General features: G+C 49.7%; 1 protein-coding gene across 2 annotated transcripts; it reads left to right on the top strand.

Moving 5' to 3' along the window:
* Positions 1–306: 306 nt before the first annotated feature.
* POC5 (POC5 centriolar protein) lies at positions 307–22,610 on the top strand. 2 transcript variants are annotated; one of them, XM_058656270.1, is made up of 12 exons: positions 307–393; positions 1,145–1,240; positions 2,588–2,729; positions 4,302–4,385; positions 6,162–6,367; positions 7,851–8,027; positions 10,291–10,395; positions 11,483–11,662; positions 13,605–13,758; positions 14,555–14,832; positions 19,365–19,541; positions 22,328–22,610. In XM_058656270.1, exons 2-12 carry the CDS (start codon positions 1,157–1,159, stop codon positions 22,466–22,468), a joined length of 1,728 nt encoding a protein of 575 aa, XP_058512253.1. In that variant the 5' UTR covers positions 307–393; positions 1,145–1,156; the 3' UTR covers positions 22,469–22,610. The 2 variants fall into 2 exon arrangements, with proteins under 2 accessions (XP_058512253.1, XP_058512252.1); XM_058656269.1 differs by having other exon boundaries at positions 22,325–22,607.
* The last annotated feature ends 82 nt before the right edge of the window (positions 22,611–22,692 follow it).

Raw genomic sequence — 22,692 nt, 5'->3', positions numbered from 1 at the left:
ACTCGTCCGCAGCTGCCGCTCCGCAAACCCGCCGAACGCGGAGCCTCGCGCCCCAAGCGCGCCCCGTGGGACCGCGGAGCCGCCGCCGGTGCAGAGGCCGTGTGGATATGCCGCGTGGACAACCCGCCGAGGGGCGGGGCTCCGCGAGTGCCCGCCCACCGGACCGCCCCTCGCCGCCCGGCGCTGAGCGCGCGCACACCCGTCCGGGGTGCTGGGCGGGGCTCCCTGAGGCCCGCCCCTCGGGACGGCCGCTCAGGAGGCGGGATCCAGCGAACCCCGGTTTCCGGCTACGGGCTGCGGCTCCCCGGTGGGCGTCCGCGACAATCAGGGGCAGGTTTCTGCGGCGGACGCTGCTGCCCGCAGCTGTCGTGGGTGTCCTCGGCGGCGAGAACGGTAAGCGGCCGGCGTGGGGTCGGGGCCCGGGCGGCGGCGGGTGCCCCAGCGCGGGAGCGCAGGTCCGGAGGCTGTGCCCCGGGGGTGCTCCGACCCTGCCCGCCCGGCGCGGCCTGACCGTGTCCTGCCCCTCAGACGGCCGAGCCCGCGGTGTCCGGGGGCCCAGGGCCCCGTACGGCGTGAGCCGACCGCGCCGGCACGGCTTTTGGGGGCCGGAAGTGCCCTCGCTGCGTCTTCCCCTGATCCTCTCGGCTCTAACCGCCCGCGGACACGTCTCTCAGCTGCTTCCCGGCCGGCGCAACGGTCTCCCAGGAGACCCGCCGCGTGGCCCCAGGCGGCCACCTGCTGCCCACAGGCCCGGAGCCGCCGGCCCTGCCCCCTGCGCGGTCCTTCGCGTTGCACCAGGTCCGAGGGCCATGTTTGTCAGGAAGAGCCCGTGAAGACAAGCACTGGTCGTAGGCGTCCCTTCTGCCGCCAGATACGTAAATGTGCTTTTTACTGTCTGCTAGCAGTTCTTCCGGGCAGGTATCTGGATCTGTGTTGTTGTAAAGCTTCTTCCTCTTAAAACGATATTCCGAGGAAGGGAATGTGGGCAGGGGGTTAGCCTACTGGCTTTGCAGTTGTCGCCTCTGCCTTCTCCCACCTGGCCCAGGGGCTTTGTCTGCAGGGATGGTGCGGGTTGGTTGCTGCCTGAGCATTTTCCTTTAGATTAAGTCGAGGGAAAAGCTGATCAACTTGTATTGTTTTCTAGTGTTTGAGCACAATGTCATCTGACGAGGACAAACGTGCATTCCCGGTGACGCAGGGTAACTCGGACCCCGCCAGTTCTGTCTCCACAGACCTTCAGGTAGGAAGCACGTCCTAAGTGGGGCCTTCATCTGAGCAAGCGGAAACGTCAGGGAAGAACTTCTCTGCTCAATGATTCCATTCCAAATGGGTCCTTTCAGGTTGGGAATCTCTGTTGTAACTTGCTTTGTGCAGAGGCTTCCACAAGCACCAGGGAGGAGGATGGAGATACTTGTGTCTTCACTTTTAATGCAGATTATCCCGTTGTCAAAGGGTCCAGAGCTACCCTGGCTCCCTGGTGTGCCGCTTGCCAGGACACCCACAGCGAGGGCCAGCTCCTGACTGGGGCAGGTGGACTGGCAAGGCAGCCACGGCAGCCATGGAGATGCCCTGTATGTGGAGTGCTTCACCTTGCTCTCTTCGGAATGTTCCATCAGCAGGAGTGTGAGTTCAGATTTCTGGGGCAAATCTTAAGGTTTATAGTGACATCACGTAAGAGATAAAACACTACATGACATGTCTGGAGCAAGTGACCGACATTGCATTTTGAGAAAAGCTTTAGGAAAATACTTTATGAAATAAAAGCTCTTTTAACAGAATTTGTACATGCAGAAATTGGGAAGGTTTGGGAAACTCTGACCATTTCCTGGGATGAAGGCAGCCTGAGACTGACCAGTGAGGGCTCCTGGCCCCCATCCCCCACCTTGTTCCTGGGCCCTTCTTCTCTGCCTGGTGCAGGTTCTTCCAAACCGTAAAATGAAGGTACTAAAATGGACAGCCTTAAGTTGTCTTTTCATCAAGAGATAAAGCTTGAAATCCAGACTACGTCCCCAGGGTGGAGCTGGCATTGTAGGGCAGTGAATTAAGCTATACCTGCAATACCAGTGTTCCATGTGGTTACCAGTTCAAGTCCCAGCTGCTCCACTTCCAATCTGGCTTCCTGCTAATAGCTTAGGAAAAGCTGTGAAATGTGGCCCTGACACCCATGTGGGACCCATATGCAGCTGGCTCCCAGCCTCGGCTTGGCTGGGGCCTGGCCACCGTGGGCATCTTGGTAGCTTTTTAGTAGCTTGTCCCTGTTCAGTTAAACTGATCTGAAGAATAATGTGTTGTGTTGACTCAAAAATAGTCTGTGGGAGTGAGGGCTGTGTGCTGTGCTGTACTGAGCAGGTGCGGCTCCCGTGGCCATGTGGCAGCGTGTGGGTGCTGTGACACGGTGCTCACGCCCGCCTCTCGCAGGAGGAGCACTCGGGTTCTGTGGGAGTGAGGGCTGCGTTCCGTGCTGTGCTCAGTAGGTACGGCTCCTGTGGCCATGTGGCAGCGTGTGGGTGCTGTGCTATGCTCAGCAGATGCGGCTCCTGTGGCCGTGTGGGTGCTGTGACACGGTGCTCATGCTCACCTCTTGCAGGAGGAATACGAGGAGCTGCTGCGCTACACTCTAGTGAATCCACAGGCCGACCCTGGTGTGTATCCATCGTCTCACCCTCGGGGGGAAGCGGTGCCTGACGCTAGAATATCTACAGCAGTTGGTAGCATTCTTCATCATCAAGGTTATGTATATCTTTTAAGATACCTCTTTTTTTTAAGATTTGTTTATTTTTATTGAAAAGTTAGATATACAGAGAAAAGGAGATACAGAGTGAAAGATCTTTCATCTGCTGGTTCACTCCCCAAGTGGCTGCGATGATTGGAGCTGAGCCAATCTGAAGCCAGGAGCTTCTTCCGGGTCTCCCACACAGGTTCAGGGTGCCAAGGCTTTGGGCTGTCTTCCACTCAGACTGGCACCCACATGGGATCCTGGCATATGCAAGGCGAGGACTTCAGCCACTGGGCTAGCATGCCAGGCCCTGAGACAGCTCTTAATTGAAGATACTGCTGGGCTGAGTGATGCTGCTGCTTGGGGCCGTGCTTGCCCCCCCCCCCCCCCACCATTGTTGGCACTTCTGGATCATTAGGCGGACTTTTCACATTTCAGTATTATTCCTGGCCCTGACAGGGGAGGCACCTAAATTTTTATTTGAATCTCACTTGCCTCTTTTTTTGTGAAAAATAATGGAACTAGGGCTGCTACCACCTATAACATCGTCATCTCACATTGGCATCAACTCAGTCCCCTCCTGCTCTGCTTCCGATCCAGCTCCTTGCTGCCACATCTGGGGAAACAGCCCGAGTGTCTGCCTGTGCCAGTTGTGGAGCTCCAGACAAGAGTTACAGGCTCCTGGCTGTGGCCTGGCCCAGACCTGGTTATGGGCAGCCATTGCAGAAGTGAACCAGTGCATGAGGAGTCTCTGTTCTCTCTCTCTGTAACTCTGCCTTTCAAATAAAAAATACAAATCTTGAAGAAGTGGTAGAGGTGGAGCAGACTGCTGAGGTGCAGTCTGAGTGGAATGTGTTGCTTCAGCATGCCTACTCCCAGCTGACCCCACGCCCAGGAAGAAGGTGGTCCTTCAGGGGCCCTCTGAGCTGCCTGGAGTACTTGTCAGCATATGTGTCTGGGCTTACAGCTCGGCCCAAGTCTCCTCCCATCAGCTGGAGCAAGCCAGTCGTGGGCCACACCAAGCACAGGCTTGAGAGCCAACACAAACAGGTGTGGGTTGAGGGATGAGTGATAGCGGTTGAGGATGGAAGTGCCTTCTGCCTGTTCTCTCTGTATTTGTGAAGTGCGCGGCTGCAGCAGTCCTCTCTGAAGACGGTCACAGCGTGCACACCACTGCTGGGCTCCCAGTGGCTCACAGCCCTGGGGAGTGCTGTGGACACTGCTGTGTGTTGTGACTCAGTCGTTGGTCAGCTGTGTTGGGACCACAAAAGGGACTGTAGGCCCAGAGCCTTGAGAAGTCCAGTGTGTTCAGAGCTGTAACCCTGGGATTCGCTCCCTGCCTGTCACTGAGGGTGAGGTGTTTTGGTTATGTGGCAGCTGCTCCCTCTCTTTCCTGAACCCAGGAGGCTCTCGGGAGACGTGCACTGCGTGCTCAGGCCTGACGCTGGAGAGGCCAGCCCAGGGCTGCCCTCACGACAGTTGTGCAGTCTCCCCCAAGGACCGAGGACAGGGCTTTTGTCTCCTCTGTGCATGCAATGAATGAAGAGTGGTTTGGTTAATTTAACAAAACTTTTCTTTTTGGCAGGAAACAATCCTGTGATCAGAGAAGTGGGAATGGATGTTGGAAAAGGAAGTGATTTGAATACTTCAGGTCATTCGAAGACAGATGGTACAGCTTTTCTTTTTTTTTTTTTTCTTTTTTTTTTTTTGGTGTGTAATTTTTTTTTTTAATTATTTATTATTTAACTTCGGTAATTACATTGTATTATGTGACACAGTTACATAGATACTTGGGTTCTCCCCACCCCTCCCCAAACCCTCCCACCATGGTGGATTCCTCCACCTTATTGCATAACCACAGCTAAAGTTCAGTTGAGATTTCCAGATGGTACAGCTTTTCTTGGCTCGCTTTTGTTGATATGCAGCTTATGACTCTAATGTAGTAAGAGGAACAACAGTTTCAGTATACTACTTATTGGAAAGATTTTTAAATGTGGGCCCGGCGGCGTGGCCTAGCGGCTAAAGTCCTCGCCTTGAAAGCCCCGGGATCCCATATGGGCGCCGGTTCTAATCCCGGCAGCTTCACTTCCCATCCAGCTCCCAGCTTGTGGCCTGGGAAAGCAGGAGAGGACGGCCCAAAGCTTTGGGACCCTGCACCCGCATGGGAGACCCGGAAGAGGTTCCTGGTCCCGGCATCAGATTGGCGTGTACCGGCCCGTTGCGGCTCACTTGGGGAGTGAAACATCTGATGGAAGATCTTCCTCTCTGTCTCTCCTCCTCTCTGTATATCCGGCTTTCCAATAATAATAAAATCTTAAAAAAAAAAAAAGATTTTTAAATGTTACTGTTGCTAATGTAAGTGATAATATTTAAGATAATTTCCAAAGATTCAAAAATAGTAGAATTAACACAAGTTAATATGCCATAATATGTAGCACCTTGTTTTTTAGGGTTCAGTGAAGTGGTAATAGATTTGCAAGTGTTGGAGGGAGCAGGCATCCAGCAGGGTGACTGAGATGCCCCTTGGGTCTCTGTGTCCGCCCTTGAAGTACCCTGGGTTGAGTCTTTCCTGCTGGGGCACTCCCAGGAGGTGGGAGGCAGGTGATGGTTCCAGTACTTTGATTTCTGCTGCCCACGTGAGGGAACCAGAACGAGTTCCGGGCTCCTGGCATATCCTGCCCCAGTGTCGGCTGTAGTGGCATTTGAGGGTGAACAGTAGATGAAAGTTCTCTCCCTGCCTTTCACATAAAATGAAACATAAAAATCAAAGTGAGTACTAGGACGAGACCGAGGCGTCTTTCTGGCGTGCTGAGAGTACTTTTCTTGCTGTGTGACTCAGTGTGATGGGTGTGGACCCTGTGTTCGAGGGCATCTCCTCACTGGGGACTGAGAACCTCAGTTCGTGCTGTGTGTTTTAACAGTGACCCTCCCCTTTGTGAGGAATTGGGAGATGTGCTCTTTGGGTGACAGCCCCATGCTGGATTTTCCTTTGTTTATCCTTGAAGAGAGGAAAGCCCCAGCCTGCACCATCTTGGTCTCAAGGACCTCACAGTGTGAGAAGTGATGGGCATCTGTTGTCCCCAAGTCTGCAACATAAACCTGTGATGAAACATTGGGCTTCGTGCCTTGTGCTGTCAGAGTAGATACAGCTCTCATGCACACAGGCCAGGAGTGAGAGTGGGGACACCCTGACATGCAGTGGGTATGTCTCACCTGTGTGTTGGAGACTCTGGCTGCCTTATCTCTAGTCACTGCCTGCCGTCCCTGTGTGCAAGCACAGTTGGCACAGTGGTATTGTTGTTCCAGGAGCAGGGGAGGCATGGCTCATCCCACATGACGTGTGGGTGAGACTCGGGGAGTGCAGGGTGTGCGAGCAGTCATTTGCTGCCATGCAGAATATGGGGGTGGTGGTTGTGCCATAGCAGGTCCTTCTCCTGTGTTCCAGGGTCATCGCCCACACTGTCACCAAGGAAGCCTTCTCACCCGGTCATGGACTTCTTCAGTTCCCATCTGCTGGGCGACTCTTCCTCCCCAGGAACGACCTCCAGCCACACAAATGCTCGTGACGGGGGTGTGGGCGAATTCCTCATCTCTGAAGAAAACCTGCAGACGGTGGAGAACGTCTTTGACCTCTGGAGCTCAGGCCTGAAGGTACCACCGCGTGTGACTCCCTTCCAGTTGCTTCTGTTCATCGTGGAAGGTGTTTCTTGGCTTCAGCTTGAGCTTCCTGAGGACTCTACACAGGTCCTGACTTGGGAGGTCTCCATCTGGAATGTCCCGGGACCTGCAGCTCTGGGCTCAGAATTTCTGTTCCTTGGGGGCATCTAGCAGTGAAACAGCTGCAGGGCGACGGGGCAAGCCCTGCTGACCTTCTCGTCTTTGCTTACCATTTAGGAACAGTGAGAGTCAGCATTCAGACAGACACCCACAGCCTTTGTCGGAGCCCCTCTGCTTCCTGTCCAGCTTCCTGGTGCTGGGCATCATGGCAGCCAGCAGGTGAAGGCTGAAGCTCTTGGGTCCCTGCCACCGTGTGGGACACGACACCTGGCTGTTGGAAGCATTTGAGGGGTGAACCAGCAAATGGAAAATCTCTCCAGCTTCCTGTCTGTGTCTCCCTGTCTTTAGTACTAAACAAATACATGAACATTTTTTTTGAATGTAGAAAATTATGGTTTTTCTAAAATAGTTTTAAAACAATGAATGTTCACAAACATGAAGAAATTACAATCATGTGAATTTTGTGGGATTTATATTTCTCCCCAGTTGGAACCTAAATTTCTAGAAATAATCTGCCACAGTATCTCCCATTTTCTTACTGGAACTGCCTGCACACTTCTGATCAGAGTGCTAAGTTCCCCTGAAGTGTGGGCCTCTGGCAAGCAGAATGTCCTGTCTTCAAGTGAAGTTATGTATATCATTCAAGCAGGGTAGGAGGACTGGGTGCCTGACTGTAGGCACACCACTGGCCTGGGGGGAACTAGGTGTCCAGCCTGCTCGTGCCCTTTGCCTGTGTGTTGGCAGGGCTTCCTGGTCCTTAATAGCCCAGCCCAGGCTGGGTATCCTGCGTTTCTCTTTCCTGTTCCCTATTTAAGAAAAAAAAAAAGTACTAAGATATACTTATTTATTTGAAAGGCAGAGTGACAAAGATCTTCCACCCACTGGTTCACTCCAAATGCCTACGTCAGGGCTAAGCCAGGAACTTAGTCCAGGTCTTCCACAGTCACAGTAGGATGTACGCAGGTGAGCCAGCACCTGCTACCTCCCAGTGCATGAGCAGGAGGCTGGACCAGAAGTGGAGGGGCCAGGACTTGAGCTTATTGGATACAGGATGTGTGGCTTCATTTGCTGGGCAACCACATTTGTCCTCCTGGTCCATCTTGATGTGAACTTTCACGTCCTGGAGCAGACAGATGAACTTTGTGAATAAAGCCACCCTATTTTCTAAATGACAACAGAGTTCCTGAGAGAAATTTAAGACAGGCAGAGGTTGCTGTCTCAGTGTGGTGGTTGTGAACTTGCACACGTCCTCATTGGTGCTCAGAGGCTGATTGCCCATTCCAGAACTTTTTTTAATGCTTAATATTTTTGGTGATTTAGGACCCATTAGCAAACCAAAGATTGTGTTTATTTTCAGACAAATATCATTTCTGAGCTAAGTAAATGGAGACTTAACTTTATTGACTGGCACCGAATGGAAATGAAAAAGGAGAAGGAAAGACAAGCAGCCCATGTACAACAACTGAATGACCAGATCCGTGACTTGAAGGAGCTGCAGAAGGCCTTCGAGGTCTCCCTGGGGAGAAAAGATGAGGTCTTGTTCTTTTTCTTTTTCCTTTTTTTTTTTTGAAATTATTTTTTATTATTGTTTTATGATACAGTTCCATAGGCTGTGGGATTTCCTGTCCCCCTCCCCAACTTTCCTCCTCCCCCATTGATTTCCCCTCTAGTATTACAATGGGTGGTCCTTCATGAAGTCTTAAGTCCATCATGCTGTTATTGAGGTATTTCCCAACATTGTAGGCATGGACAGTGTCAGAGTCCAGCATCCTACTGTTAGGATATTTTCAACTGTTTCACTGGGAGTCCATCTTTGGTCTGGACACAGAGAGACATACTGCACTTTGTCTCTATATGAACATACCAGTCTGTGCTACGCCTCTATTAAACATCCCATTAAATACAGAGCCAGTGAGCATAGCCCAGAGGTGTTTTTTTCTTACTCTTAACAAGTGGCAACTGTCATGCCAAAACTGAATTGCAGAAATAAGTGTTTGTTAAGTTCATAAAGGAGAGTAAGGAAGAGTAATTTCTTTTTTTGTTTTTTCAAGATTTATTTGTTTTGGGCCCAGCAGCGTGGCCTAGCGGCTAAAGTCCTCGCCTTGAAAGCCCCGGGATCCCATATGGGCGCCGGTTCTAATCCCGGCAGCTCCACTTCCCATCCAGCTCCCTGCTTGTGGCCTGGGAAAGCAGGAGCGGACGGCCCAAAGCTTTGGGACCCTGCACCCGCGTGGGAGACCCGGAAGAGGTTCCTGGTTCCCAGCATCGGATCGGCACGCACCGGCCATTGCGGTTCACTTGGGGAGTGAAACATCTGATGGAAGATCTTCCTCTCTGTCTCTCCTCCTCTCTGTATATCCGGCTTTCCAATAATAATAATAAAAAAAAAAATCTTAAAAAAAAAAGATTTATTTGTTTTTATTAGACAGTCAGATATACAGAGAGGAGGAGAGACAAAGAGGAAGATCTTCTGTCCACTAGTTCACTCCCCAAGCGGCTGCAACAACTAGAGCTGGGCCGATCTGAAGCCAAGAGCCTGGAGCTTCTTCCAGGTCTCCTACACAGGTGCAGGGTGCCGAAGTTTTGGGCCGTCCTCAATTGCTTTCCCAGGTCACAAGCAGGGAGCTGGATGGGAAGTGGTGCTGCCATGACCTGAACCTGCACCCATATGGGATCCTGGCGCATGTAAGACGAGGACTTCAGCCACTAAGCTACCACGCTGGGCACAGAAGAGTCATTCTAAAAGTGATGGATTAACACAGGTGCAGCTGCAGGATTTCTTCACTGTGAGACCAGCGGTGATGTGATGGTGGTCCTGGTGTTAATATGTGGGTCTTCATTTCATTGATACACACAGGGAATACTGTTTTTCCTGCTTTCTGTTAGCCTTCTGAGAATTTGAGTCTGTAGTTCAAATGTGTGTTAACTTTCCCCTCATATTTGCACCTGGAACAGAGTGGGTGGCCGGTCCGTGTTATGGGCAGTACCACGGTGATACAGCAGAGGAGTAGGGGCACGGCTCATTGATCATGGGTTTTTGTGATTGTATACATTATTTTGGTTTTGTGCAGTGTGATGTGATTGGACATTCTATTTGGTTTGCTTTCTCTAGGCAGTGGTTTCCACATGATTTTCATTATTACCCTCAAAAGTTAGGTCTTTAAATCCTTAGAGGTGATTTTTTTTTAAGCATTGCACATGAAAGTATACACATGGCACACAGAATAGGACTTCTATTCTGAAATCCTCCATTCATGGATATTTAGTGAATTCATGTGGGAAAATTTTTGGTCTCTTTAAAAATAAAAATAAAGGGCCTGGCACGGTAGCCTAGCAGTTAAAGTTCTCGTCTTGCACGTGCCAGGATCCCATATGGGCGCCAGTTCATGTCTTCCAGCCCTGCTTCCCATCCAGCTCCCTGCTTGAGGCCTGGGAAAGCAGTCAAGGACGGCCCAAAGCCTTGGAACCCTGCACCCACATGAGAGACCTGGAAAAGTCTCTTTGCTCCTGGCTTCAGATCAGCTCAGCCCCAGTCATTGCGGCCACTTGGGGAGTGAACCAGTGGACGGAGGATCTTCAAGATCTTCCTCTCTCTCCTCCTCCACTCTGTGTATCTACCTTTCCAATAAAATAAATATTTTTAAAAAATAAAAGTCTTTAAAACATAATAGGTTGTTTGAGTGACAGGAGAATTGATCCTTAGCCATTCTGTGAAGCATGTTTGTGACCGATGCGAAGATCTCTGAATGAGTTGCTGCTATTCCCGTCACGTTAATTGGGATAACTACTGTTGACAGGTGATTGCTAGCTTGTCTCATGCCGTGGGCAAGCAGAAGGAGCGCATCGAGGTCATGAGAACCTTCTTCCACTGGCGCATTGGTCACGTCAAGTCCACCCAGGACGTAAGTTTGAAGAGAGGAAGCAGATGGAGCTGGGAACCAGTTACCAGAGCTCCTATAGAGGTCAGAGGAGGGTCTGTCTGCTTCTCCCCAGTCTGAGTGAACTGTGTGTTCACATCACTCGCCTTTCAGAAGAGCTGGGACTTCAGACACAGGATCTGTTAGCAGTCAGCGTAAGGATTGTACCTAAGACACAGAGACTGTCTGCCGCCACAGAACCCTTAAAACAGACTGTTGCCTTCTTGATGCACTGCAGGCTGCCTAGAGCATAAGTGTTGTAGAGACTTGGAATGAGAATCTGAGCAGTCATGTTTGCGTAGCTTTGCTTAAATTATCCTTAGTAGTGTACATTTAAGCTTGGACAGAAGATGGAGACCCATGAAGGACAGACAGACCTGTAGGTGTGAGAGAAGACAGGTGACTTCCATGTGTGTTCATCGAGCCATGCCAGGCGTTGGAAGAGAAAACTCTTAGGAAATAGAACTTTTTCCTTTTGAATACTTCCTGTTGTTTTCATTATTAAGCCCAATAAATTAGATCCACATAAATCATACTGAAATGAGTACTTACACTAAATTTGGAGTTATCTGTCAAGTAACATGTGAAAATGTATTTTGTAAATTGTCAGCCAGAACATGTAGGGCATAGTTAAGGAAGTCAAGAATTGAATCTAGGTCTTCAGAATTTAAGTTCCTTTGATAAAACAGTGTAGCTTCCTGCATGGTTGGGAGGTGCCACAGAGCAGAGCAGGAAGAAGGGTTGGATATCCACTCTGCTGGGGAAGGACACTGCTGGAGGCTGTATGTCACAAAGGACTTCTTTCTCTCCCCTGATCAGATTAGTTGATTGGCTTAGGGGCAGTGGTATGATAAGAAGGACCACAGGCCTTTGAGTCAGACAAGTCTGGCGTTAGCATCTCCTCAGCCTGGGTGGTAAAGAGCAGGAACCTACCCTCTCTCAGCCTTTTTCACATGCAGAAGGGAGCGTTCGGACAGCTCAGAATTGAGTGAAAGTGTGTGTCCAGCTAGTGTGTCGTTCCTGTCCACACATTTCCCAGCCCGTAGGCTGCTGATGGGCCACTCTCGCCTAGATCTATGAAGGCAAGCTAGCCGACCAGTACTTCCGGAGGAACCTGCTGAAGAAGGCGTGGAGGGGCTGGCGCTCTGTGGTACAGAAAAAGTGGAAAGATGTGGTGGAGCGAGCGTGCCAGGCAAGAGCTGAGGAAGTGTGTGTCCAGATCTCCAATGACTATGAAGCCAAAATGGCCATGGTAAACTTTTACATGATCATTTCCTGTTGAAACAAAGACAGACTCACTGTAACTTTTATTCTTAGCCTCCCTATTTTGGTCTCTGTTTAGCCAAGAATAAAGACTGGAAGCAAAATGTTTATCCTTGGGTTAACACAGATAAACTGCATTCTTGTAAGATTACTGTTAAGTATTTTTTTTTTTTTTTAGAAATTGGAATTATTTTCTCATTGGATTTTGGTTTTTTTAGTTAGTATTTTTTAAGAGTTATGTTTATTGGGGCCTGGCGTGGTAGCCTAGCAGCTAAGGTCTTCGCTTTGCATGCACCAGGATCCCATATGGATGCCAGTTCTAATCCTGGCAGCCCTGCTTCCCATCCAGCTTCGTGCTTGTGGCCTGGGCAAGAAGTCCAGAATGGTCCAAAGCCTTGGGACCCTGCACCCACATGGAGACTATTGGAAGAGGCTCCTGGCTTCAGATCGGCAGCTCTGGCCGTTGCAGCCACTTGGGGAGTGAATCAATGAATGGAGGATCTTCTCTGTCTCTCCTCCTTTCTATACCTAACTTTCCAAAAATTAAAAATATATATTTTTTATTGGAAAGGTAGATGAGATTTATGTAGAGAAGAGACAGGAAGATCTTCCATCCACTGGTTCACTCCCCAAATGGCTGTAACAGTTTGAGCTGAGCCTATCAAGAACCAGGAGCCAGGAGCTTGTTCCAGGTCTCCCATGCAGATGCATCGTCCCAAAACTTTAAGCTATCCTCTACTGCTTTCTCAGGATGGGAAGTGAAACAGCTGGGACATGAACCGGTGCCCATATGCAGTCCTAGCGTTTACAATGTGAGGATTTAGCCAACGAGCTATTGTGCCAGGCCCTCTCATTGACGTCTAGTAATAAAATTGTTTTTGTGGAAAAAGTTTGGTGTCCAAAATGAAATAAAACACATAAAGAATTTATGAGGAATGCAATAGGCCTCTTGCAGTAAAATATTAAAAAGAAAAGTAATATCATTATAACATTAAATTCTAACTATTAAGAACAAATTTCATAGCACAAATAGCTTCTGCAGTTCAAAATGGCATGCAAAAGAATGCAGCCCCTGTAGGCTGGGTTGGCGGAACAGTGGCCTGCCTCGTTTCCCTGCATTGCATAGTGTTGACATGGACTTTGTAAGCCATGCCTTCCTGTTTCAGGCACTTTGACTCTCCCTGAAGGATCCAAGGCTGTCTTGTCTTGCAGTGTATCTTGCCTAGTATCCCAATTAGAAAGTTGCACGGGAACTGTCAAGCTTTTAAGCAGTCTTCAAAAAGACTGTTATAAAGCAAAGACAATGGAGGTGAAATGAGTCTTACAAAACAAGGTGAGGAGCTGGCATCCCTTACAGGTGCCAGTGTAACTCAAGTGCCAGCTGCTGTACTTCTTACCAGCCACCTGCTAGTGTATGAGGAAGGCAGCTGACACTGGCCCAGTGATTGGGCCCTGCTACCACAGGGCAGCAGATAGAAGATGTTTCCATGTTGTCGCTTTGCCTGTCAAAAAAATAAATCTAAAATGCATAAAGAGGTGCATGGAGGGTGAAGGACAGACTGCTGCTACGCTAAGGTAACCTGAGGACTAGTGCTAGACTGATGTAACCTGAGGACCACTACTGGATAAAGTAATCTCAGGCCTAGTGCTAGACTGATGTAACCTGAGGACCACTACTGGATAAAGTAACCTCAGGGCCACTGTTAAACTGAGGTGAGGACTAGTGCTAGACTGAGGTAACCTGAGGACCGCTACTAGATGAGGTAACCTCAGGACTAGTGCTAGACTGAGGTAACCTGAGGACCACTACTAGATAAAGTAACCTCAGGGCCACTGCTAGACTGATGTAACCTCAGAACTACCTGCTTTTTACATCGGAATTCTTCCTGGTGTCTCAAATCTTATTTTATTTATTTGGTTCCTTACTTTAGTTAACTGGAGCTTTGGAAAATGCAAAAGCTGAGATTCTGAGAATGCAGCAAGAAAAAGAGCACTTTGAAGACTCCATGAAAAAGGCCTTCATGCGAGGAGTGTGTGCACTGAACCTGGAAGCAATGACTATATTTCAGAGCAAAGGTGATACAGGTTGGTGTCTGCAGCCTTTGCCATCTGCGGGTGGGACTTGGGGCAGCAGGACTCGGCTGGGCTGGCTTTCATTCCACTATAAAAGTGAGCTGTCCTAACACAGTTAATGTGGTCACAATACAGTGACTCGCCTCTTTGGGATTCCTGGGCCCTGCCTTGAGGGCATCTGCACATATTGTAAGGGTGTTGAGGCAGATGGCGCCCTCTCTGGACCAGTGAACCCCTGCCGTGGCCCAGACTAGTGGTGGAGCTGCGGCCGTGGAGTGTGGTGTAGTCCACTCTGGTTGAGGAATTTCATCCTCTCTCTAGAGGAGAGTTTATAGATTTTATTTTTACTATTAAAACTGCTTACAGTGAGTAACAGGAAACTGATTTCTCCTTAGTTCTCTGTGACAGGCCCCTGGTGTGCTCTGGCCGACACCGTGTGCCCTGTGGTGCCTCTGTCACTTTGGGCTCGCCTGCTCGCAGGGGCCAGTGCACTGCTCATCATGGCCACAGGTGCTCAGGGACAAGTGCTGTGGACGGGGCTCCCAGGCACGCAATCCCAGCTTAGCCATGACACCTAACTTCCGTAACACCTTGGAAGTAACTCCCCTAAAAATTGTTTTTAATTCTCTAAGGAAATCATTCCTTTCCTTTTCCTCGAGTGAAATGGAAGGGTCGGCTGTTGCAGCCTTCACCCACTTGTGTTGGGGTGCGCACACCCCTGCGTTTTGTTAGGGCCGCAGCTTAGCTGTGCCTCATTTACTGCTTGAGGCTGACAATGACTGACATGGAGCTGACCTGTGTTCTGCAGGGACGGATGGCGCTGGAAACAAAAAGGAGGAGTATGGACCTGGCGCTCCAGGCAAGGAGCACCCTGTCCAGCTGGAGCCCTCAGCCGCGCCCGCGCCCTCCTCTATGGCACCGCCACCACTGCTGGCCCCATCAGTGGCCGTGACTGGAGCCACCAGCGTCACTGCCGTCTCCTCTGCTATGTCCACAGCTTCTGCCGGGGCTGTGTCCATGTCCTCTGCGCATGTGCCTGTTTCTGTTCTTGACGCAGGAACCGCTGCCACCACTGCACCAGAAGAGGTACAATTAGTGCGAGTGCGGCGTTAGGAAAAAGTTAAATTTACCTGTAAAGTGGCTATATGAACCCAGAACATACTTTTCTATGCCGACCATGCCACAAATATTTAATGTGCAGAGTGGCTACAAAATGAATTGATAGTGAAGAGTTTAAACTAGAAGTGCTACCACAGTAGTTTAAGTAAAAGTAACATTTGGGGCGGGGGGGGGGGGGCAGACATCTGTGGAGCAGCTGGTTATACTGCCGCCTGCTGTGTCCACATTCTATTTCGAGGTGCATGCCTAAGTCCTGGCTGCCTCACTTATGATCTAGCTTTTTTTTTTTTTTTTTTAAGATGTATTTACTATTTATTTTATCTGAGGGGCAGATTTACATAGAGGACAGTCAGAGAAAGATCTTCTATCTGCTGGTTCATTCCCCAGATGGCCATAGGAGCCAGGAGCTTCTTCAAGTTTCTCTCATGTATGCAGGGCACATCTTCCACTGCTTTCCCAGGCCATTAGGAAGGAGCTGGGGCAGAAGTGGACCAAGTGGGACTCAAACCACTGATGCCAGTAGATTAGTGTACTGTGCCACCACACCAGCCCCGGATGCTGCTTCTTAGTAACATGCCTGGAAAGCAGAAGATAGCACGGGTCCTGGGCCTCTGTACCTACAAGGAGACCAGAGCACAGCCCCTGGCTCCTGGCTTCCACCTGGCGTAGCCCTGGCTGTTGAGGAAACCAGCAAGGACAGACACTTTCTCTCCAGCTACAGCTTCCCCCACCAGCACATTGCTGTCTCTGTTTTTCAGATCTTTCAAAAGAAAAAACATTTATTTTGCACTTTTCCAAACTATTCAAGAACAGTAGATTTGAGAGAGAATTGATAATGCTTTAAGTTTGAGGGTGATTAAATTGTGTTTTTAAGGGCTTAGAGGGTTAATGTGTGTTTTAGTATGTGTTTTCTATCACTAACACACCGCATCTTGAATAGGCTTTACTGTCAATTCAATTCAAATTCAAAGTAGGAAGTGATTTCCCCCAAGTCCTGGAATGTGTACTTGAAGGTGTTCTGTGTGCAGGTAGTCCTCGACCAAGTGTGTCCCAGCCTCCTCTGCGAGCCTGCTTACTTCACTCAGCATTGGCAGAGAAGATGGAGCAAGCTGCAAACCAAGCTCTCACATTCATGCCTGCTAAATCTTTGTTTTATGTTTCTATTTTTAAATTTTATTTGAAGGGACATAAAACAGTAAAGAAGAGATCTTTGATCCACTGCTTTACTCCTCAAATCCCTCCAACATACAGGGCTGAGCCAGGCCAAAGCCAGGAACACAGCTCTGAGCTCTCCTCTGGGTGACCTCTCACCTGCGGCTCCCAGGGTCGGCTGACGTAGAAGCTGGAGCCAGGACTCGAACGCAGGCCCTCGGACACTGCTGGGTGGTCTTGCAGCGTTCGCCCTGCTGCAGCAGACATGCATCCCAGGTTTGGTCTCAGCACACAGGCAGACATGTGAGCTGTGACTGCACCATAGTGCCCTGAGGTCACCGGTAGTATGCCAGTTGCCTGGAACTTGCATGTATCAAGAGCTGCTAACTCTTGCCAAAGGCTGCAGCAGTCCCATTTCTAGGTACACACCCAGAGGCGTGAACATGCAGCACTGTTCACAGTAACCTAAGCAGAATCAAATTAGGGTGGAAACTGGCGTAGAAACACAATAGAGTATTATTCAGCTATAAAAAAGAATGAAGTCCTGGGCTCAGCACCATAGCCTAATGGCTAAGTCCTCACTTTTTGTTAAGATTTATCTATTTTGATTGGAAAGTCAGGTTTACAGAGAGAAGGAAAGATAAATATCTTCCATCTGCTGGTTCAGTCTCCAAGTGGCTGCAACAGCCAGAGCTGATCCGATCCAAAGCCAGGAACCTCCAGGTCTCCCACACAGATGCAGGGTCCCAAGGCTTTATGGGCCGTCCTCAACTACTTTCCCAGGCCACAAGCACGGGACTGGATGGGAAGTGGAGTAGCCAGGACATGAACTGGTGCCCATAAGGGATCCTGACTGGAGCTCAAGAAGGGTGCATGGAGTAGACGTAAAAGGAAAAGAAATGATTTCATGATCACAATGGACAATGCAAGAAGGCTGTCCCCTTCATTTATACAGAAGCAGTCACAAGCTCTGGCACAGACTTTTTACGTCATGGTCAAGTGGGTGTTTCCAAGGATAATTCCTCGCAGCCTTGCCTGCAGGGGAACAGTTCTCCACACACCTTCGTGTCCTCCACACTCACTGCACGGACCCCAGTACTGGCACATGCAAGGCAAGGATTTAGCCACTAGGCTACCACGCTTGGCCCGCCCACTACTAAAAATTTAATTATCTATGATCACTTTAACACAAAAAATGAGCTACTATGTAAACGACACATTACATTTGCTATTTATTCTGTGAAAGGTGCACAAGGCTAAGCATACATAGGGGAGCTTTGGCTTAGAAAGACTTGGCACACCAACATTGTGGTGTAGCTACCTAAGCCTCTAGCTGTGGTGCCAGCGTCCCATATGGGCACTGGTTTGAGTCCTGGCTGCTCCACTTCCAGTCCATCTCCCTGCTTATGGTCTGGGAAAGCAGTAGGAAACAGTGCAAATGCTGGGGCCCTTGTGCCCATGTGGGAGACCCAGAAGAAGCTCCTGGCTTCTGGCTTCAGCCTGACCCAGCCCTGGCTATGGGGGCCACTTGGGGAGTGACCCAGCAGATGGAAGATCTGTCTGTCTCCTAGGTCTGTAACTGCCTTTCAGAGAGACAGAAGTCCAACCCTGCCATCTGGTGAGACGTGTTTGTCTTCCATGATCACGCAAGGAATCGTGATGCGTTCAGATTGTCTTGTTTAAATAGGACAGCTGTGTGCATGGCCATGGTACTGGGATACTGGGATGTGCCAGGAAGCAGTGAATGAACACATCTAAGTTCGTTACATAATTTGATCACCAAAAAAAAAAAAGGGCCCGGTGGCGTGGCCTAGCGGCTAAAGTCCTCGCCTTGAAAGCCCCGGGATCCCATATGGGCACTGGTTCTAATCCCGGCAGCTCCACTTCCCATCCAGCTCCCTGCTTGTGGCCTGGGAAAGCAGTCGAGGACAGCCCAATGCATTGGGACCCTGCACCCGCGTGGGAGACCCGGAAGAGGTTCCTGGTTCCCGGCTTCGGATCGGCACGCACCGGCCCGTTGCGGCTCACTTGGGGGGTGAATCATCGGACAGAAGATCTTCCTCTCTGTCTCTCCTCCTCTCTGTATATCTGGCTGTAATAAAATGAATAAATCTTTAAAAAAAAAAATAAAATAATTTGATCACCACACATTTTTAAAATTTGCTTGTTTGAGAGGCAGAGTGACAGAGAACTGGTTTCCCTAACAGTGACACTCAGGGCTGAGCCAGGCTGCAGGCCTCCGTCCTTGTCTCCCCTGTGAGGAGCAGAGTCCCAAGTCCTTGAGCATGTGAGCCGGAAGCTGGACCAGAAGAGGAGCGGTCAGAACTTGTGCTGTCCCCACTGCGCCACACTGCCAGCCCCAAAGTCATCCTTCAACATAAGTCATACTTGATGCATTTCTATAAAGCAGAGTGTGAACGGAACCTTCTGGGATTTCTTCCTCCCCTTGACTGAGCAGCAGTGTTTACGCATCACTCAGATCCCGCACATGGTTCCAGAACGGGTCTCCACCAGCTGCTGCCAGCCTCCAGGTTGCTGCAGACAGAAACGATAGCCTTTGAAAGCCAACGGCTCCTGGCAGGGGAGTGCAAGATGGCAGCCTCCGTCACCCCCAGAGCCGCTCTCCCAGCCCACCAGGATTTCTGCTTGCATCTCATGACCCTTTCTGAAGGCTTCTCAGCATGATTGGGTGAACCCTAATTAATTTTATATGTTAAAGGAACTGTTAAGAATCCTGAGCAGTGTATAAAATTTTTAAAGAGGTATTTTGTACTTGAGAGATAGCTAGAAAGAGTTCCCACCTACCCACATGCCTGTAGCAACCGATGCCAGGTAAGGCTAAAGCCAGAAACAGGAACTCAGTTCTGTTCCTCAGATCTTACCTGCATGGCAGACTGACGCTACATCCACACTGAAATCTGGTGCTGGTTGGATGTGAGGACGTGAGGCGGTTACTTTCGGAAGTCAGTGCAGCATGCACGGGCCTTGCCTTGCCACTGCAGCCTCCTGGAAGCCTGCTGCTTCGGAGCCAGCTCTAATAACAGCAAACTCCCAACAGTCCAGCGCTCAGGCGTGGGGGGGCCTGGGTGTGTGTTTGCTGTCCTCCGGCAGCCCAGCGCTGATGTGGGGGGTCTGGGTGTGTGTGCTGCTTGTCCCCCAGAAGCCAACGCTCAGATGTGGGAGGGGGGTCTGGGTATGTGCTGCCTGTCTTGGGTTTTATTCTTTCTATATTAAGGTTGGTGGAATATGGAATAATTTTAAGTACTGTGTTTTCTTCCTGAGGGTAGACTGAAAGTTGTGCACGGTTTGCCTGAATGTCCCCAATGGGCTGTTTTTGTTGGTTCTAGTATGTGCCGAGAGTCATCACATCCGCACAGCAGAAAGCGGGGAGGACCATCACAGCCCGGGTCACGGGGAGGTGCGACTTTGCCGCCAAGAGCCGAGTCAGCAGCAGCCTGGCCATCATGGGCGTGTCTCCGCCCATGAGCTCCGTGGTCGTGGAGAAGCACCACCCAGTCACAGTGGTAAGACCCACGGATGGAATCCACAGGGAGACCACGTGGGGCGTGGCATGATCTCTGACAGCTTTGTATTTCCTCTTAGAAACTGGTTTCCAACATTTCCTCCGAAGCACAAGAACTGTCAGTGACAGTGACAGTTGCATAGTGGCAAGATTCATAGTGGATTTTAAAGATTGATGTATTTATTTGAAAGAGTTGCAGAGAGGGGCTCGGCAGCATGGCCTAGTGGCTAAGGTCCTCGCCTTGATCCCATATGGCTGCTGGTTCTAATCCCAGCAGCTCCACTTCCTCTCTATCTCTCCTCCTCTCAGTATATCTGACTTTGTAATAAAAATAAAATAAATCTTTAAAAAAAAAAAAAAAAGAAAGAGTTACAGAGAGAAAGGGGAAGATGAGGGAAAGAGACAGATATTCAGATCTTCCATCCACCAGCTCACCCATCAGTGGCCTCAATCCCCAGGCTGAGACAAACCAAATCCAGGAGCTTCATCCTGGTCCCCTACACATCAGCAGCAGAGGCCCAAGTGTGTGGGCCACCTCCACTCTTCCTGGGCTAGGACATGCAGGCACCCATGTGGGATCTCCATGTTGCAGGCAGCAGCTTTGCTCCTGTGCCACAGTGCCAGCTCCCTGGAAATGAATGTTTTAATTGATTCAAAAAATCATAATGGTATCCAGATATTGACATAGCAAGTATCTGATTACCAAAGAAATTTTCTGTAATTTCTAACTTTTGGGTTGTTTGCTTTTTAACATCACATTTGTTTTTCTTCATTGTAGTTGTTAACATATTTCAGGTTTTAAAAAAAACTAGGGTTGCAGAAACTCCTGTGATGCAAAGGGAAGTGTGTAGATGTTGCAGGGTGAGCAGGCTGAGCGTGAGCTCACGCTGCAGGAAGGCCACACACAGATACAGCGTCTGAGAAAAAAAGAATGTGAAAGTGAGATGTGTAAAGACATTCATCAGCTCATAAACACATAGTGTCATAGACACAAGACAGCACCGTGTGTCACGGTTGTTTTGTGACGTTAGAATAGATCCCCAGCAGGCATTTGGCAGAATAGCCAATACGCTCTGTGGAACACACGTCCAGATTCACAGCATGTGAGTTCAAGTCCTGCCATCGCCACTCCCAACCGATGCACCTGGGAAGCAGAAGTGAATGGCTCAGGTCCTTGGGTCTCTGCCCCCCTGTGGGAGACCCCAGTTGGGTTCCCTGCATTCCCAGGTCTGTGCTGACTGAGCCCCGGTAAAGCAGCGCCTGGGACATGAGCTGGTAGAAGGAGGGCTTGTCTCCTGCTCACTCGCTTATACTCTGCCTCTTAAATCAATGAACAAAGTGTTTTTTAATATTACCAGTGAACAGTTTCCCTGTATCTGCAAGTTTGTGTGTTTATAAGACAGAAATCATAGCAGTAGATCTCTGAGGCACAAACTTGCATGTTTATTTTTAACCATGGGAAAATTTGTTTCTGTAGCAGTATAGGAATTCATATTTTACAGAAGAAAACTCAACCCCTGTTGGTGATGTCATCTGGTATGCCACCCCCGCACCTTCAGGGTATGCCAGAGAGCTGCCAGCCGTCTGCGCTTCCATGTGCACCTTTAGGCAGTGCCAACCCTGGCTCACACCCAAGCCAGCAGCCGGGAGCTTCATCCATGCCTCCAAGCACTTGGGCCGTTCTCCACTGCTTTCCAGGCACATTAGCAGGGAGCTGGATGGGAGGTAACTGCTGGGGCTAGAACCCACCAACCATATAGGGCACTGGTGTCATGGGTGCTGTCTTAACTCACTGTACCATAACACCAGTTTTTTTTTTTTTTTAAACTGGCTCTTCATTTCTGAAGTGCTTACTGTGACTGCTTTAATAAAATATATATTTTACTTGCAATATTTTTAAAATTACTTTTTTGAATGAAACAACCTGGTAGAAATCTGGACCAAATACTCCCCTGCTCCTAAGATGCTGCCTCAGGTGGAGTAGGCCCTGTAAGCACGTGTGGGTCATTTTAGTCACAAGTCCTGTGTATAGTGCACCTGTCTGTGCACATTACGGCACATGGACAGGTCACACAGGACGACTGAGTATGTGGGCCTGGGCTCTGGGCAGCTGCTTGCTTTCACCGTGTCCACTGAAACATGGTTTCTTTTTTCTTTTTTAAAGATTTATTTATTTTATTGGAAAGGCAGATATACAGAGAGGAAGATCTTCTGTCCGATGATTCACTCCCCAAGTGGCCGCAATGGCTGGTGCTGTGCCAATCCAAAGCCAGGAGCCAGGAACTTCTTTCCTTGGGGTCTCCCACGTGGGTGCAGGGTCCCAAGGCATTGGGCCGTCCTCAACTGCTTTCCCAGGCCACAAGCAGGGAGCTGGATGGGAAGTGGGGCTGCTGGGATTAGAACCGGCACCTGTATGGGATCCCAGCGAGTTCAAGGTGAGGACCTTAACCATTACACTATTGTGCCGGGCCCTGAAACATGGTTTCTAGCCATCTGGCTGTCCTTGTGCCCCATGTCAAGGGAGCACCATGCTTCAGGGAGGCCTCCACTTGGGTTTTGTCACCCCTGGGGTGAGCTACACCAGCGAGAACCAGACCAGATCACAGGGTTGAGGAGGAAGCTGGACGGCACGAGGGATGGGGTCTGATCCCACCTGCGCTGACTTGGCCTTTGAGAGCTGTTGGGGAGGGGCGAGGGATATTGCTGAGTGGACACTGGATCCTGTCACGGGGGGGCGGGAGCAATACCTTGTGGGATTGATGAAGCCAACTTTTCTCTTTTCAGCAGACCATTCCTCAGGCAACTGCAGCCAAGTACCCACGGACTGTGCCCCCTGAGGGCAGCAGCTCGGCTTCCCGGCTTCTGGGAACCAGACCCACCCACCCTCACACCATGGGCAGCGTTCAGTCCATCAAAGTGGTTGACTGAAGTGCCACATGCCAGGGAGGTGGCCCGTTGCTCTGCCTTCACTAGTCGGCAGCCTCCAAGATGGAACATCTCAGCTTCCGGACTATAAGAGACTTTGAAGCTACACCATCCTTTGTAATCTGTACAAATTAGTTTAATATTATTTTATTTAAGAAATTAAGTAAAACTTGCTAATTAAAACAGGAACTTCATTTTTTATCTTACTGAGCTTGTTGATTCCGTCA

Source organism: Ochotona princeps, chromosome 28 (assembly GCF_030435755.1).
Source record: "Ochotona princeps isolate mOchPri1 chromosome 28, mOchPri1.hap1, whole genome shotgun sequence".
Lineage (NCBI taxonomy): Eukaryota > Metazoa > Chordata > Mammalia > Lagomorpha > Ochotonidae > Ochotona > Ochotona princeps.
Note: the sequence above shows the minus strand (reverse complement) of the source record. Positions and strands in the feature narration are given on the sequence as shown.

Coding starts and splice junctions, on each gene's coding strand:
- POC5 (XM_058656269.1), top strand. CDS start 1,157: ATGTCATCTGACGAGGACAAACGTGCATTCCCGGTGACGCAGGGTAAC. Junction 2,730..4,301: donor TAGCATTCTTCATCATCAAG/GTTATGTATATC, acceptor TCTTTTTGGCAG/GAAACAATCCTGTGATCAGA. Junction 6,368..7,850: donor TCTGGAGCTCAGGCCTGAAG/GTACCACCGCGT, acceptor GTTTATTTTCAG/ACAAATATCATTTCTGAGCT.